The sequence below is a fragment of the Simochromis diagramma genome, unplaced genomic scaffold (assembly GCF_900408965.1).
Source record: "Simochromis diagramma unplaced genomic scaffold, fSimDia1.1 OVJJ01000466.1, whole genome shotgun sequence".
In the NCBI taxonomy this organism is placed as follows: domain Eukaryota; kingdom Metazoa; phylum Chordata; class Actinopteri; order Cichliformes; family Cichlidae; genus Simochromis; species Simochromis diagramma.
Window position 1 is genome coordinate 545982 of NW_024387287.1, and position 18822 is coordinate 564803.

An 18822-nucleotide genomic window follows, 5' to 3' on the forward strand; every position below is an offset into this window, starting at 1 on the left:
AGTGAAGAAAAGCTAAATTTGAGTGGACAAAATTAATTGCTGCGTGCAAAAAATGTATTTCAGTGTTTGCTATTATCCATACATACACACACAATAGCAGCCCCTCTCGCTCAGTTTTTGCATTTGCGCTCGCTCGCAATGTGTTGCTCGCGTTCTCAACATTTCTGCCTGTGCGCGCTCAACCCTTTCTCTACACCGTTATATTCGTGCCACACAACCAGCCAATCACAGACTTGGATGCAAAAAAATCTGATTGGCTGTTTTGGTCTCCAATCAGCTCGAAATGACGAAATGCAGTATCCCAGAATCCATTTGTCCAAAACTCAAACGAGGCAGTGGCGGAGGAACACAGAGTGGCGGAGTTTGAAATATTACTCTTACTGGGTCACAAAATAAACTTTTAAGATATTTTCATGCCATAATGTAGCTGTGTAAACTTCAAATATCTGCTCGATTTATCAAGACATCACATATTTGCACAAGTGCTCTAACGTTTTCAGAGATGCCTGTTTCTTGTCAATTTATTGAATATTTATTTATAATCACCTCTGTTAATCCTTGATATTTATAATTGAGTTATCTGTATATATTAGTGTTATTTCTTAAATGTGTCAAATCTGTAACATAATGTATGTTTGGAGTTTAGTCTGTTACTGTTACTATTTTTACTATTTCTTCTTGGAGCAACTGTACCCCACATAATTTCCTTAGGGATTAATAAAGTATTCTGATTTGGATTGTTTCAGGATACATGGCCTGCCATTATCCAATGACACATCTGTTCACCTGTATCTTTTGCTCGTTTCTCTTCCTCTTTTCTCTTTTTTCTAAACTGAGCACCTGATGGCTTTGAACTTTTCTTGTCCATCTTCCATTGGTTTTAATTTTGCACTACAGTATGAACACAAATCCACCAACTCGAGGATCACCACAACATAACCTAATAGACCTACACCTTAGTTCACAGATTCACTTTGTCTAAGGTTTATTTCTGGGGTTTTGCACAACCCAGGATTCAGATCAGGAATACATAATGGGCTTGGATTTACATCATTATGAATGAAATGTGCTCTATTTGGAAGCAGCTGCCCCCCCCCCCCTTTCGACGGGTTGTGTGTGAGACTTTAAATCATCAAACTGTAAATTATAAATTTTAAATTGTTATTGATCCCTTTACCACGAGTCCTAAAGTGTATATTTATTTTCTTACTCTTCTTATATATATTGTTTGTTTACTTGCACTGTTATAACTGGAGCCTTGTCGTCTCGTCTCTCTATATACTGTACTGTAGCGGAGATGACAATAAAGTTTACTTCACGAGCAAGCAGGCGCACCGAAGGCTCTCGTGCTCACTTTTCGCATATAGAATTTCGAAAAAACATCGGTGCAAATTATAAGTCTGTATCATCATGTCTGGTGTTTTCATGTTTGTTGGTTTATTTTTATTTTGTTTTATTTTGTTTTATTTTGCGAGTTGGTTATTAGACGCTGGTCCAGCCAGCCAGAGAATCCCCCGCCGCCACGCCCTCTCCTCCCTGTGCAGCAAGCAGCAGGCGCACCTCGCCAACGAAGGGCGCCCTTTCTCCCAGCAAATGGGCGATAGAAAACCGATTGGTGCCTATGCCATTCCCAATATGCGCTGGCATGATGTCGGGGCAGCATGAGTACGAGTAAAAAAATTTTTTTTGCCGATGCCCGTGATGCCGCCCCCCACCACGATGCCGCCCTGGGCAACCGCACATTATACCTATAGGAGCTATGAAACCCTATGCCATCAGCACAAAAAGTGTTTCTGTGCTGATGCTGATACCACAGGAGGTTTGTGGCTTTTCTGCTCAGCACTCAGTGACTCCATCTTTAACATAAAGTGGTAAGCCACAACAACTGCTGTGCTTCCTATGTGCTTTTACCTTCCAGGAATACCAGTAAAAGTTGATCCTGAAATTCACATTCAGGCTTTCAAAAACTGGTCAGTATACTCCTAACGTCGGTGCCAAGCCAGGATAAATAGGGACGACTGAATCAGAAACAAGCATAAAGAATTAAATAATACGAACACAAAGTTGTGAATTATTAAAAACCCGTTGAAAAGCAACCATAGATGAACCATAGATGTTCTTTCAAAAAAAGAAACTGTAGGTGTTAATTGTAGTTGTACAAAGTAGTGGACCAGGCCAGATCAGGGTCGAGCTGTCCCTGCTACATGCCTGCACACCCCAGCATGGAGATGTGGGGTAGGGATTATAGCTGCACCTCATGGCTTTGTGAAATTCTCATTATAGTGCTTGGTTGGTCTTTAGGTTGCCCTGCTTCTGAGAGCCAAGGTGATCCAACACTAATGAGTTGTTCTATGGTTACTGGGGCTTAAGGGAATGCAAGAGCAGGAGAAGAGGAGAGAAAGGAGAAAAGGGGAAGGAGGAGGCGGGAAGCAGTAATGAGGAGTTGTCAAAGATAGAGGATTTCATCTGCTCGCATCTCCTCCCTCATCTCTCTGTCTGCCCTCATCCTCACTCAGGTTCGAGCGAGGATCTCAAAGGTTCCTAAACCTCACAAAAAGGGAAAGCATTCGATTTCACAGCCTCATCCAATCAAGCTGAGAAAGAAACGAGTATTTATAAGGCCAGGTGTTTAGAGTGACAAAGTCAAGAAGGTGATATGTCTGACAAAACCAGACACATGCTGAAGTCACATGCTGTGTTTTCACCAGAAGTGAGCAGGATGAGTCAGTGGGTTAAATGTGAGGAGAAACTCTCTGTCACGCCTCCTTCTCTTTAACCCCTCATGCACGAGGCGCTCTTCATCCTGGAAGATTACTTCTTCAAAGCTGGTGCATGCAAAGAAAGTGTGAATCTGGGACTGTTTGCGTATCTTACCTTTCTCTGGGCACAGGTTGCGAATATTGCTGGATTCGTCCATTGATGTAATCCCAAAAGAGGCCGAGCTCCATGTGTTGCTAAACCCGGGACAGAGGGGCTGGTTTCATCCTGATGCCATCTGGAGGGTCGTTACTGCTGCGGACATGCCTCACCCCATGGGGGCTGTCATTTGAGGTGTGACAGAAAACACTTTGGGGGCAACTTACTTACCCTCCCCAATTTCTATTCTGCCTTTGTTGTACAGTGTTTCCTCTCTCCTCGCTTTTTCTCTTTATGAAAGCTCATCCCTCCTGTCTCTATATGCTAATGTGGTGGGTAGCAGCAAAGACAACAGCGTGCTCTTGCACACTTCTTCTGCTTCTTCTGCCTGTACTGTACAGACTGAAAGGATGGGGGGAGGTGTTGCCTAGAGCGCTTTGGGAGCGTGCTCAGCGCAGTCAACCACTCACAGTTCGAGCATGAGAGGGGGAATTGCTTGGTTCAATGCCGATTACCTGGGAAAGCAAGCGTTATTAGATGGAGGAGGGAAGAAGCAGGGAGTAGAAAAGAGAGAGAAACAAGGGGAAGGGAAACTCACTGAGGAGGAGGAGCAGGAGGAGAGAGCAGACAGCAAATGAACTGAGATACATCTGCTAAGAAAAAGAAGGGAGAATAAATTTGCAAGCAGCATAGAGCAGCAGCATGAGGTGCACATGTTTTATTCAACAGGGAGGTGCTGAGAGAGGCAACCAGTCAAACAGGGATCTGTTTGTCCCAGCAGTACACAAAGACAGGAAGTGACATACGGAGGGAGATAAGAGAAAGAAGACACAATAAGATGAACTTCCCATCCATGATTTAGATCTGAGGTACCCTTCAAATTCTCATAGAAAGTGCAGCCTTCCAGTAAATTAACATTTCATGATGTTATCTGAATTCTCAAGTTCTGATCTGCTTAAATAAATAGCAGAACGTTGTGGATTATGTTTATTTTTATTTTCTTTCATTAAATTCAGAAAATATGATTTTGTTCAATTCCCTTGAAAGTGTGAGTTCTACCCCTCCACTGGGAAACACTCCTGTTAAAGATCACACCGTCAGCAGCTCTTCTCCGGAACTACTCTGTATTGACTTGTGTTGGCTGAACCGTAAACTCATGTTGTGGCAACTTTACAAACACATGATGAACACCTAATGAAACGGAGATATAACAGGAGAGCTACTAAATTCCAAAGGGAATTTATGAATGCACCATGCAATATTTTTACTGTGTTGCTAGTGAGGAATTGAACAACAACACTCTGCTCTTGCATGACATTTCCAGTTTGATCCTTAAACCCACACTCCTGAATCCCAGAACTGCAACGTTTAATTTTGCGTGCCCGAGTAGTGTGTCATGGTCATGGGTCATTGGACCCAGCGTTTTGAGTTTATTGTATGTTTGTGATTCTTTGAGTTGTACTGGTTTAGCTTTCTACAGTTTAGTTTATTTGTAATATCTGGTTCATGTTTTCTTGTCTGTCTCATCCCTGTGTCCCCTGTGAGAGTCTGTCATGTCCTCTGTGTATGTTTCCTCAGTCATGTCTGAGTTTGGTTTCCCTCCATGTCTCTTGCTTCCTCGTTCTCCAGGTGTTAGTCATGTCCGTGTGTTTCGTCTCCTTTTTTTCCGTTCCCATGTTCCCCTCCTTGTGTTTTATTCCTTGTGTCCCCCTGTGTGTCATGTGCATCCATGTGTGTTCTCCCCAGCCCCTCACGTCTCTTGCCCTCTCTTGCCCCTCGCTCTCTCACCCTCTCTCTGTTCTGTCTGTCTGTTTCTTTCCTCTGGCCTGTGTCAAGCCGTGTGTCTTAGTCTGCATTTCACTGTTTTCTGTTTTATTTTGACAGTCTCTCATCCTGTGTTCGGTGTGTTTAGTTTTGCTTCCCCCATATCGTTATATCTGTTCCAGCTGTGTTCCCCCTGTGTTTCCATATCCCTCGTCACCCCTCTGTGTATATATTGTGTGAATTTCCCTTTGTTCATTGTCAGGATGTCTGCTTATCAGGGATCCATGAATCCAGGTTTTCATGTTCTGTGTTCAGTTTTAGTGTTAGTTAGTTTTGGTCAGTTTTAGTTTTCCCAATCTGGGTTATTGTTTAGTTTGGTCTTAGTTCTCTTTTGCTCTTTTGTTTTGCATGTTTTCTTCAGCCTCAATAAATGGCTCATTTGTTTTGTTGAGTCCATTTCTTGCCTTGAAATTTGGAAATATTTTACAAAGCTAACACAAACGACATCTTTAAGCTTTTGTTTTAGGCAACCAGGCTTATGAATAGTCAGTTACTGAAGCCTTGGTCCATTATAATGACTGTCTGCCACACTGCACTGTACGTCTACATTTAACATATCTTTATATGTTGTTCTGATCAGAATAGACAAACTATGTCTGTCCTGCTAGTAAATTATCTATAGCAGAATATCATCTCTTAGTTTGTGATCTTGCTCTAAACTGTGCAGCTCTTGGTCTATTGGACATTACATTGAAATGAACTGACTGTTCCTGTGTTTAGAAAACAGCCCAATCTTGGTAACCACATGTATCAGCTCTATATGGGGATTGTGCTCACATGCTATTATGCTCCACTTACTAAATCTTGTCCACAGTGTATTGAATGAACTCCCATCATCCCATCACCTAGATCTAACCTTGGACAGCCTAATGTGCCTTCTTCTCTAACCCTCTTCCTCTAGAGTCAACATGCTTAAACAACCATTTTTTTAATCTAATAGCCCTCCATGTGGAACAACTCCTGTGTCTGCAACATCAGCACAAACCCAACCAGTGCTATGAAGGCAAGCATCAGCTAACACGCCATGTTATAGAGCAGCCTGTGTTTCTCTAGATATTGCTTCAGTGACATGTCATACAGATCTCCTGTGCCCTCGTTTATTTGCCTTTATCAGCTCTTGTAACTCAGTTGAAGAATGTCAGAAAACTGCTGTAACTAGGGCTGGGCCATATCATACCTTTCACGGTAATACCGGTATAATGTTGGGCAACGATAGGAAAATGAAATATCGCGATAGAATATGGGTAAAAGGCACATGCGCAGTGCCTTTGTTTTCATATGCACATGGCGGAAAATGCATGGCGGCAACGGAGAATGAGAAGGGTAAAAGTGGATCGTTGAATGAAACGGATAAACCAGAATTGGCTTGTAAAAATGCTGCAACTTCAGTGGTGTGGAACTGGTTTGGCTTTCGTCCGTCAGATACACAACAAAGCACTATTTTTGGTAGAGCATGCTAGCGGGCCGTTGTTATTACCTTTTTTTTTGGAAAATACGGCACACTTAAAATCAATCCTTTGATTTTTCTGAAAATCAACAGTGCCCCTTATAATCCCGTGTGCCTTATGTTTGCATTCTGGTTGTGTTTACTGACCTCGAAACGATTTTATGTGGTACACGGCGCTCGAAAATCTGTCAAATGTTTTAGTACTACTTTGCTAAGCTACGAAGCCACACCGCTTGATGGATTGTCGGAGCATTTGTAGGCAGGAGCCTCGCGGAGTGATACGCACTGCGCTTCAACATAATATTACTGTATTGTGTGTGTATAACCTCTTTTTAAGTTTTGTGGATATTATACATGGTTATGCTGAGGATATGTCGGCCAGTTTCCACTGGAAATGCCTTTTGGGTAAACTGTCAGCAAGGAATTTGCATTTGCACTGTTAAATTTTATATAACTTTAATGCACATAAAAACAGCTGCTTGTTTAAGTGAAAATACGTTGTTTTGTTTTGTTTTTTTTGCACTAATAAAGTTGTGGAGTTGTAAAGTATTTTGTCTCACATCAATTATATCGTCAGATATATCGCTATCGCAAATCTTCAAATGTATATCGTGATAAATATTTTTGGTCATATCGCCCTGCTCTAGCTGTAACAAAAAGAAATGAAAACTGTTACAATAGTCGAGTGGCTGCCTGCTGCCTTACAACTGTACTAATATTTTGAAATCCCCACTTGTAGCATGAAATTAAGTCATAGTGTTATAAACCAGGTTCTTTGACACTAAAGCTGCAACAATCATTATTCATATATACTTAAAGAATAAATGGAGTTTTGCTTACATCCATTAGGTTTTTATGGTGCTTTAGACATTTGTTGTTGTTGTTTTCCAGCCTTCGTAACCTACTGTTATCACTCACACTACCTGGCTTCATGTTGAGATTATGTTGGCCAAGTATTCAATAATGGTATTGTGTTGGAAAAAGTGGAATATGAGCAAAATCTTAAGGGGTCAATACATCAATATGTCATGGTCTAGAGTGTTTATGTTTAAGTTTATTATTATTCTGTGGTTTTGTTTATGTGGGTTGTTTTTTATGGTTATCCCTTGCGTTTTGTGTCCTTTGTACTCTCGTGTTCCACGTTTCATGTTCCTATGTTCTATCTCCCCAGTCTGTGTTAAGTTTACGTGTGTTTTTCCTGTTTTATTTTGAAGGTCGGTGTCTCTTGTCAGTGTTTCTAGTTTTGCTTCCGCTTGTCTCGTTATGTCCAATTAATTCCAGCCGTGTCTCCCTCCTGTCTACCATTCCCTGATTGTATTTAAGCCCTGTGTTTTCTTGTGTGCATTGCTGGTTCATCTGTGTATGTCCCTGCGTTGTCCTGCATCTTTTTCTGTGTTTCCCTGTATCTCTGTTTCAGGTTTGTTTTTGCTTCATTTTCCCAGTTTAGGTTTTATCAGTTCTGTTTTTGCCACCCTCGCCTTTGTTGTATGTTCACGCTCCATTAATAAAGCTCCCTCACATCAGTAGTGCCTGCATCTTGGGTCCTTTAATAATTCCACATGGTTTTCCCTGATAACTGTGACACAATATTCAGACACTCAAACAAAAATATACCTGTGTAAACAACTGGAATGAATAAATTAGAATACAAGTGACTGGCAATCTGATTTTTCTGTGTATGCTAAATCTGTGTCATAACTGTGGGTCTTTGGCCTAGTGTCTTGAGTTTTTGTACTGGCCTCTTTATTCATTCATTTGGGTTTAAGAAATATTTAAGTTAAAGCTCTGTATTAGTTAGTCTTGAGTTTTGTATTACCTAGTCTAAATCCTCTACACAGAATAAGGTGAATTATGGAGTTCCACAGGGTTCCATGCTGGGACCAATTCTGTTTTATTAGAAGGCACAGTATCATGTCTTTCATGTCTTACAGACATAAAGACCTGGATGGCCGCTAACTTTCTGCTTCTTAATTCAGATCAAACTGAGGTTATTGTACTCGGCCCTGAAAATCTTAGAATTATGGTATCTAACCAGCTTCTTACTCTGGATGACATTACCTTGGCCTCCAGCAACACTGTGAGGAACCTTGGAGTCATTTTTGACCAGGACATGTCCTTCAATGCACATATTAAACAAATATGTAGGACTGCTTTCTTCCATTTGCACAACATCTCTAAAATTAGAAACATCATCTCTCTGCGACCAGGCCCATCAGCATCATCGGTGATGAGGTGGAAGCAGTAATAACTCCTCATTCTAGGACAGGTGAACACACACAGGCATAAGGCATGTTTTTTTTTCAGATTTATAGTGTATGTATTATTTATTTATGCTTTTTGCACTTCTCTCTTACACAATGTCAGTTTTCCTTTTACTGTTTTTTTATGTTTTTAGCGCTGTTGTACATTTATAAATTACTGCACTATCTCATACTAAAAGGCACTTTTATTTTAACTTTGTTGTTTATTTATTTATTTTTTTATTGTAGACTGCACTATCCTTACTCTTTAAAATGCTATTGTGACCTCCAAAAAATTCCCTTCTGGGATGAATATCTAGCTACTGTAATTCATTATTATCAGGATGTCCTATAAACTCCCTGAAAAGTCTTCAGTTGATCTAAAATGCTGCAGAGAGAATAGAGACACAGAGTTAAATACAAGGCTGGACTGGGACAAAAAATTGGCCCGGGCATTTTGACTAGAGACCGGCCCACTAGGATAAAGATTGAAAATGTGACGTCATTCAGGGGTAAAACCGCAAAGGATTCTGGGAACTTGTGGCAAGAGGTACTAGCGCACGCAGGCTTTCAATTGAACTCAGTTACACAGCCATAAAAAGAAACCCAAAAAATGGCAAGAAGCTGTTGTATTATTAACTGCAATAGCCGGTCGCATGACAGCCACGGGAAGCCGACGGGTAAAGAGATCGGTTTTTTTATCGGATTACGTCGTTGAAGAGAAATTTTTTAAGCCATGTTTCCGAAGTAAGAGCCGACGGATGGTCTGGATATACCAAATACAGGGAGTGCAGAATTATTAGGCAAATGAGTATTTTGTCCACTTCATCCTCTTCATGCATGTTGTCTTACTGCAAGCTGTATAGGCTCGAAAGCCTACTACCAATTAAGCATATTAGGTGATGTGCATCTCTGTAATGAGAAGGGGTGTGGTCTAATGACATCAACACCCTATATCAGGTGTGCATAATTATTAGGCAACGTCCTTTCCTTTGGCAAAATGGGTCAAAAGAAGGACTTGACAGGCTCAGAAAAGTCCAAAATAGTGAGATATCTTGCAGAGGGATGCAGCAGTCTCAAAATTGCAAAGCTTCTGAAGCGTGATCATCGAACAATCAAGCGTTTCATTCAAAATAGTCAACAGGGTCGCAAGAAGCGTGTGGAAAAACCAAGGCGCAAAATAACTGCCCATGAACTGAGAAAAGTCAAGCGTGCCGCTGCCAAGATGCCACTTGCCACCAGTTTGGCCATATTTCAGAGCTGCAACATCACTGGAGTGCCCAAAAGCACAAGGTGTGCAATACTCAGAGACATGGCCAAGGTAAGAAAGGCTGAAAGACGACCACCACTGAACAAGACACACAAGCTGAAACGTCAAGACTGGGCCAAGAAATATCTCAAGACTGGTTTTTCTAAGGTTTTATGGACTGATGAAATGAGAGTGAGTCTTGATGGGCCAGATGGATGGGCCCGTGGCTGGATTGGTAAAGGGCAGAGAGCTCCAGTCCGACTCAGACGCCAGCAAGGTGGAGGTGGAGTACTGGTTTGGGCTGGTATCATCAAAGATGAGCTTGTGGGGCCTTTTCGGGTTGAGGATGGAGTCAAGCTCAACTCCCAGTCCTACTGCCAGTTTCTGGAAGACACCTTCTTCAAGCAGTGGTACAGGAAGAAGTCTGCATCCTTCAAGAAAAACATGATTTTCATGCAGGACAATGCTCCATCACACGCGCCCAAGTACTCCACAGCGTGGCTGGCAAGAAAGGGTATAAAAGAAGAAAAACTAATGACATGGCCTCCTTGTTCACCTGATCTGAACCCCATTGAGAACCTGTGGTCCATCATCAAATGTGAGATTTACAAGGAGGGAAAACAGTACACCTCTCTGAACACTGTCTGGGAGGCTGTGGTTGCTGCTGCACGCAATGTTGATGGTGAACAGATCAAAACACTGACAGAATCCATGGATGGCGGGCTTTTGAGTGTCCTTGCAAAGAAAGGTGGCTATATTGGTCGCTGATTTGTTTTTGTTTTGTTTTTGAATGTCAGAAATGTATATTTGTGAATGTGGAGATGTTATATTGGTTTCACTGGTAAAAATAAATAACTGAAATGGGTATATATTTGTTTTTTGTTAAGTTGCCTAATAATTATGCACAGTAATAGTCACCTGCACACACAGATATCCCCCTAAAATAGCTAAAACTAAAAACAAACTAAAAACTACTTCCAAAAACATTCAGCTTTGATATTAATGAGTTTTTTGGGTTCATTGAGAACATGGTTGTTGTTCAATAATAAAATTATTCCTCAAAAATACAACTTGCCTAATAATTCTGCACTCCCTGTATAATGTCTCAGAACACTCCAGCTCACATGTTAGTCTGCTCCAAGCATTCCCACAAAGGTCAGAGTTTTTTTAGTAGTTAATACGTCATTTTTCTTAACATAATTGGTGATATAGGTTACAAGCAAGTCTGGCGCTGAACAGAAATTGTCGCGCTATGCTCCTTTGTTTATTGTGCATAAATAGTGAATTGTCCTGACACAATATTGTGTTTCGCTTCTGTTATTACCATGGTACATTGACAAAACCATTTACTTTTATTCACAGGATAAAACAGTTGTTTTGGGACTTAACAGCCGTCTGTGTGCATGGGTGTTGGACTTCCTCACTGGCAGAACTCAGGTGGTGAGGGTGGGCAGGTGCTTCTCCAACAGCATCACCATCAACACATGAGCACCTCAGGGATGTGTCCTCTCGCCACTGCTCTACTCCCTCTACACTTCAGACTGTGTGGCCACCCATGGCTCCAACACCATTGTGAAGTTTGCTGACGACACAGTGGTGTTGGGTGCCATCTCCAACAACGATGAGGCGGCCTACATGGATGAAGTGAAGAATCTGGCATCGTGGTGCCAGGACAACCACCTCCAGCTGAACGTCAGCAAGACCAAGGAGCTGGTGGTGGACTTCAGAAGGGGTCAGCACAGAGACTACAAGCCCATTATCATCAATGGAGCTCCAGTGGAGAGGGTGCAGTCCTTCAAGTATCTTGGTGTCCACATCTCCTCAGACCTGACATGGGCTGCCCACATTCAGGTCCAGACCAAAAAGGCTAGGCAGCGCCTGTATCACCTACGACAACTGAGGAAGTTCAGGGTCTCTCCAAAGATCCTCAGGATTTTCTATACAGGCGCTGTGGAGAGCATCCTCACACAGAACATGACATCGTGGTTCGGGAACAGCTGTGTGAAGGACCAAAAAGCTCTCCAGAGAGTGATCCGTACAGCAGAACGCTGCTGCAGGATTGCTCTCCCCCCGCTTCAGGACACCTACACCAGGAGATGCCGGACTAGAGCAGCGCAGATACTGAAGGACCCGTCCCATCCTGGCAACAAACTGTTCCAACTTCTGCAATCTGGTAGAAGGTTCCGCATCTTCCGGGCAAGGACAGAGAGACTCAAGAGGAGCTTCTATCCCCAAGCCATCCGTGCCCTAAACACACACACCCGCCCTCTCACATCATCTATAATTGACTGAGACAGGACTCTTCCAGACACTAAACCAAGGCACAATGTACATTTCAATTCCTTTAATTTTAAATATGTTTATATTGTCTATCCTGTAAAATAGTCAGATATCTATTCATATTAATGTACAGAATTCACCTGCTTGCTGCTACTACTGCACATTCACCCAGTGTATATACTATATGTGTGTATATATATATATATATATATATATATATATATATATATATATATATATATATATATATATATAATGTTCTTCCTCTACACCCCTCCCCATTTTTGCACATGTCGAGGAGCGTGTCAGGCTACATTTCACTGTGTGTTATACTTGTATAACTATGCATGTGACAAATAATAAAGAACCTTGAACCTTGAACCTTGTATCACTAATTGTCAAGTGCGATTACAACATACAATATTATTGTCACTGCTACATTTCTGTGATGCTACTAGAAATTATTTCCACTACTAATTAATTACCGTTGAGCTCAAAGGTCCTATTAATAAACGGTTAACGAATGTGTATTTATGACGACGATTTGTGAGGCTGGTAAACTTACCTTTGTTCGTACGATGGTCTTTCGTTCTACACGGTGCATTTCAAGGTCCTGCACCCATCCGTCGGTAAACTGTACCTGGGCTTGTTGCAGTGACCTGAAGTTACTAAACTTCATGAGTGTATGCACTCACTCCAAGAAGCGTATAATTATAAATCTGAGCGTGGTGAAAGTTGGGCAGCACGCTAACGTCTTTTGTCCCTCTGTGTGCTCTAAGGGTCTGACCCTTTCACTCCTTTGATTTTTTTCCTCGTATCTTTTCTTTGTCTTTTCGTCGAGTCTGTCTTTGTACGGACCGGTATTGTTCTCCTTTTGTTTTGTACATTCCTTTTTTGTGCGGCAAAGAAAAAACAAGAAGGCATTGGAACCGGAAAATGAACGTTTTGCGGTGCTGCAAATGCTTGCATTTGATGCGGTGCTTGGATTGTTTTGCCACGAGTTCCCGGCATGCAATGCGCGAAAATCACGTGATTGCTAAACAAGGGGGCGGGTGCATCCGGCCTCCTCGGCTGTAATTGGTCCAGCCCAGAGTCGATCATGACCAATTGGCCAATCCAACACCTTTCATTATATATACCCTTTCTAAGAAAAAAAAAAATCAAAAAAAAAATCCATCGGCCCATAAAAACAAAAATCGCCAGCGGCCCACCGGGCAAATGCCCGGTATGCCCGATGGCCAGTCCAGCTATGGTTAAATATAAAATCCTGCTCCTCACATATAAGGTCTTGAATAATTCGGCCCTGACTTATCTTGACGATCTCATAGTACCATATCACCTCAATAGAGCACTTCAACTTCAACTGCTGGTTTACTTGTGAGGATGTTCACAGTTAATGGGAGGCAGAGCCTTAAGCCTTCACACCCCTCTTCTGTGGAACCATCCTATACTTTGGATTTGGGAAAAAGACACTTCCAGGATAAGGACTTCCTCTTGACATATACTGGCATATACTGTGGATGAAGTGACCCTGAATCCTCCCTTAGTTATGCTGCCGTAGGCGTAGGCTGCTGGGGACTTCACTCACCTTTATTTACTCACTATGGGTTTCTGTAGCACTCTGCATTTAATCATTAGCTATTATTAATCTCTGGCTCTCTTCCACAGCGTGTCTTTCGTCCTGTTTTCCTCCCCACCCCCAACTGGTCACAGCAGATAACTGCCCCTCCCTGAGCCTGGTTCTGCCAGTGGTTTCTTCCTGTTGCTCATCGGGGGTCATCTGATTGTTGGAGTTTACTCTGTGTTACTATAAGGTATATTGTCACTGGGAAAAGCTGTAAAACTTCTGAAAATACAGTTAAAAGTCCAACATTTCTTCTTGTGGCTGTTTTTGATGAGCAGCAGATGAAACAGTTTAAGTATTATTAATGGTGTCAAAGGCACATTTAGGCCTGTGAGACTCATTTAAACATGTCTGCATCTCTGCCATTCAAAGATACTTTGTATGTAGTTTATGTAATATTTAGTACTGAACTGTAACTGTAGTCTTTTGTAGAAGCAATGTTTTATTCAGTGTTTTGTTTTGTTTTGTTTTCAATTTTAGTGTATTTACTACTACTGGGGAGAACACACATGAGGCCTGAACAAGTTTATAACCAGGGGTGCACATAAGTGGAGTTTCCGCTGTCGAAATAAAAGACCCGCACCAGATAAGAAGTTGCAACGCGCGTTTGCACTGTTTTTGTCCGCTAGAGTGGGATTTTCATGGCATATTCTGCACCACATCTCTATGCGTTCATCATTTGTTTGAAGCCAGTTTACCTCCTGCAACCACTTTTCCGAGAATACGCGCTTCTTTTGCGGTTCGGACTCCTTCTGAAATTTCTTTGTAGGTGGAGGAACACGAAAGTAATTGCTTAAAGGAGCTTGCTTCTTCGACAACTTTAAGAATTCTTAACAAATGTCTGTCCTCCTCCAAAAACTCTTATGTACTCAAACGCGCGTTGCAACTTCTTATCGGGTGCACGTCTTTTATTTTGACAGCGAATGTGCACCTGCGGACCACTTATGTGCAGCCCTGTTTATAACCTTTTGTCCTCCACGTTGGAAAATGGCTGAAAATAAAATGGGCATCACTTTGGCCAGCTCCTCATTTTATCTTTGCAGTCTCCACTATCATTAAAATGCAGCCAGATTCTGCTCATTTTACATTTTCGTCGTTTCTTTACTTTTTCCAGACATGCATGCATTTAAATCTAGCTCCCGGTCTCTCTGTGTACCTGGCCTGTACCACTCCACTTGCTGTCTTTGGAATGTCAACCAGACTTCCTTCTTTCACATAATGGTATGATCCCAGTCTATCTTTGCATTTGATTGGCCACATTATAATCCCCTCTGTTAATCCTTGATATTTATAATTGAGTTATTTATTTATATTAGTGCTATTCCTTAAATGTGTCAAATCTGTAATATAATGTATTGTTTGTTTGTTGTTTAGTCTGTTACTGTTACTATTTTTACCAATTCTTCTTGGAGCAACTGTACCCCACATAATTTCGTTAGGGATTAATAAAGTATTCTGATTCTGATTGTTTCAGGATGACCTGCCATTATCCAATAACACATCTGCTTACCTGTATCTTTTGCTCGCTTCTCCTCCTCTTCTTTTCTCTTTTTTCTAAACTCAGCACCTGATGGCTTTGAACTTTTCTTGTCCATCTTCCATTGGTTTTAATTTTGCACTACAGTATGAACACAAATCCACCAACTCGAGGATCGCCACAACATAACCTAATAGACCTACACCTTAGTTCACAGATTCGCTTTGTCTAAGGTTTATTTCTGGGATTTCACACAACCCAGGATTCAGATCAGGAATACATAATGGGCTTGGATTTACATCATTATGAATGAAATGTGCTCTATTTGGAAGCAGCCAGCCCCTCCCATTTCGACGGGTTGTGTGTGAAACTTTAAATCATCAAACTGTAAATTTTAAATTGTTATTGATCCCTTTACCCCAGTCATAAAGTGTATATATTTTCTTACTCTTCTTATATTTATTGTTTTTTTTCTTGCACTGCTGTAACTGAAGCCTCATCGTCTCGTCTCTCTATATACTGGACTGTATGTAGCGGAGATGACAATAAAGTTTACTTTGACTTCAGCAGCATGCAGGTGCACCGAAGGCTCTCGCGCTCACTTTTCGCATATAGAATTTCAAAAAAACATCAGTGCAAATTATAAGTCTGTATCATAATGTCTGGTGTTTTCATGTTTGTTGGTTTGTTTTTATTTAGTTTTATTTTGAGAGTTGGTTATTAGATGCTGCTCCAGCCACCAGTGAATCCCCCGCCGCCCCGCCCTTTCCTCCCTGTGCAGCAAGCAGCTGGCGCACCTCGCAAATGGAGGGCGCCCTTCCTCCCAGCAAATGAGCAATAGAAAACTGATTGGTGCCTATGCCATTCCCAATATGCGCTGGCATGATGTCGGGGCAGCATGAGTACGAGTAAAAAAAATTTTTTGCCGATGCCCGTGATGCCGCCCCAGGCAACCGCCTGTGTCGCCTGTATCAAAAACCGCTACTGGTCGTAGGTTTGACACCTCTGATCTACAAAAACCAGTGAAAGAGTTTCAAATGACAGGACATGTATTTGGCAGCAGTCCATCACCATTGGTTGTCATTTATCGCCTCAGGCGAGCTGTTCTGGAAGCAGATGACTTCACTACCAGCTCATGGCAGGCAATTTTTATGTTGACAACAGATTGGCATTTTTTCCCAGTGAAGCAGAAGCCATTCGTGTCCTGCTGACTTCCCAAGAGATGCTAGCTAAATCAAACATTAAGCTACACAAAACTGCATCCAATATCAGCAGTGCCATGCAAGCGTTCCTCTTGAATATCTAGTCAAGGATTTGAAGGATCTGGATTTAGGAGTGGAATCATGATGTCTCGCAGCTTCACCATCTGTGTTTCTGATAGAACAAATATTCAAGTTATTCAGCAAGCTGTACATAACAGTAAGCTGAGGGGATGCCTCTCTCTGTCTGTCCTCTTCTCAGGCCTCTTTGTGGCTCCTCCTCATCTGTTATCTGAAGCAGTTACAATCATGTTCAGTACAATTACACAAAGTGTCACACACATATCTGCTCCCAGGGTAACTCTGAAACAAATAAATGATGCGATTGCATACAAGTTCCCTGTGTATGCCTTCGCTACTCTATGTTACTCTCACTTCATAAGAGATTTCTTCTAACAGTTTCAAAGGACGAGAAGCCTTTGACCCAAAGGGACATTTAGTCTGCAGTGAAAAGTTTGTTTGACCCCCGTTTAGATGTTGTAGCGCCAGCCACAATGGGGAGGAAGACATTTAGTGAGAAACCTCTCTGTAGAACGGTATGACTGAGGCACACCGATGCCGGCATCATAGAGAGAACAGTGGAAACTCTGGGGAGACGATATGAAAGATTTAGAACAGATTCTACTACCTTATATTCCAGTTTCTTTGTCCACACACACTTACCACAGAGAGTTGTGTGTTTTTCAGATGTGTCTGTCATCGCCATAGCTGCTGTGGCTTACTTAAAGACCGTTTCTACAGTGGGAGAAATCCATGTGGCATTTGTTATCACGATAAAACTGGCCCCACACCCAGCTCATGCCGTGCCCCACCTTTAGCTTTGCACAGCTGTCTCGGCAACTGAAATGGCAGATTTCATCCAAGAAGAAATGAATATTGACATTCATTCAATATCACTACTGAAAAAAACCCAGCAGACCATGGAGCTCCAGCTGCTGTGACTCTGAAAAGCATCAACTGGTTTACTGGACTATCATTTCTATTAAAACATCCACAAGTTCATATTTCTCAGACTTATGTTTTTGAGCTGCTACATCCAGATATGGATGCAGAAGTTCACCCCTGAAATAGCAACCTTTAGCACAATGATTAAGGAAAGTTGGACTAAAAAGGTTTCATGACTACACGAAGAACAAGAGGAGGGCATACTGAAAGTAAATGATGGGCCATTATATTCACTTGTATGAGCACTCGAGCTGTGCACATTGAGGTTACAGAGACCATGAACACTGTGAGCTTGGTCAGTCGTCTCAGATGTTTCATTGCCATAAAAGGGCCGGATGAACAAATTTCACTGGATCCTGTAATGAAGGCAAATGCGACACAGCAGATCCTTAGTTAAAAATTTATCATAAAGACAACAAGTGCACCTGGATATTCAACCCTCCTCACTCTTCCACATGGATGGAGTGTGGGAGAGGATGATTTGCATCACTTATATATATTTTAAATGCTCTTCTTCTCAATTTGAATCCATTGCATCTTACAAATGAGAACCTAGTCACTCTGATGGTGGAGGTTCCTGCGATTATGAACTCAAGACTGTTGTCCCAGTGTCCTCTCACCCAGAATCACCCCATCAGTGTTGTTGACACAGGATGGGGATTTTAACATTAACAACCTTTCCAACAAGATGGAGAAAGGAGTATGTGACAATGCTTCAAAAAGAGAGAAAGCGGAATCAAGTTAAGCCCAATCTTCAAGTGGAAGTTGTGCTGTTGAAGGACTCACGAGTGAAAAGAACTAAGAGGACCTTTAGTAGCCAAGGCAGTAAAGTATAGTCAATGCAGTCAAACACGACACTCCTAAGTTTGTGGCTGGTTTCAGAGATAATTTTACTATTCCATTGAGAAATTGATAGTGTTATAATAAATTATACCTGATGGGGAGTGTGTGGTTTGTTTACTCAAGTTTATATAGTAAAAATGGTCAAAGTTAATAGAGTCTATGCAAGTATGAAAGCATGAGGACTGAGCACACAGCCGCTAACACATGACTATACTGCACACTACAGCTCAAATCACATCATCAAGTTTGTTTGACCATGGCTCAGGGGGTTGGGAAGCGTATCTGTAACCGGAAGGTCGCCGGTTCGATCCCTGGGCTCTCTGTCCTGGTCGTTGTGTCCTTGGGCAAGACACTTTACCCTACCGCCTACTGGTGTTGGCCAGAGGGGCCGATGGCGCGATATGGCAGCCTTGCTTCTGTCAGTCTGCCCCAGGGCAGCTGTGGCTACAACTGTAGCTTGCCTCCACCAGTGTGTGAATGCGAGAGTGAATGAATAGTGGTATTGTAAAGCGCTTTGGGTGCCTTGAAAAACGCTATATAAATCCAATCCATTATTATTATTATTATTATTATTAACAGTTGTGGGTCTCATCACCAGCAACAATGAGTCTGAATACAGAGAGGAGGTACAACACCTGGTGGACTGGTGTCAGAATAACAACCTGTCTCTAAATGTTCAGAAGACTAAAGAGATGGTTGGTAACTTCAGGAAGAGCTCAACAACCCACACCCCACTGCACATCATCGGATGTGCTGTTGAGATGGTCAACAGTGTGAA

The 18822-nt window shown here is 41.9% G+C and overlaps 1 protein-coding gene and 1 long non-coding RNA gene across 3 annotated transcripts in view; one reads left to right on the forward strand and one right to left on the reverse strand.

The window, feature by feature from the left end:
* LOC120716232 (1-phosphatidylinositol 4,5-bisphosphate phosphodiesterase eta-2-like) overlaps positions 1-18822 on the reverse strand; it is a 145784-nt gene that overhangs the window by 93280 nt on the left and 33682 nt on the right. The window contains exon 1 of one of the 2 annotated variants that reach the window (XM_040003681.1): positions 2875-5893. The exons of the other annotated variant lie outside the window; for it this stretch is intronic. Within the exon in view, the coding sequence (XP_039859615.1) occupies positions 2875-2917 (43 nt within the window). The 5' untranslated portion in view covers positions 2918-5893. Of the gene's footprint in view, positions 1-2874; positions 5894-18822 lie in introns of those variants that run through there. 2 annotated transcript variants of the gene reach the window in all.
* Positions 1469-15978, forward strand: LOC120716236. Its single transcript, XR_005691846.1, has 3 exons — positions 1469-1538; positions 15734-15739; positions 15779-15978. It is a non-coding gene; the product is annotated as an uncharacterized LOC120716236 (long non-coding RNA).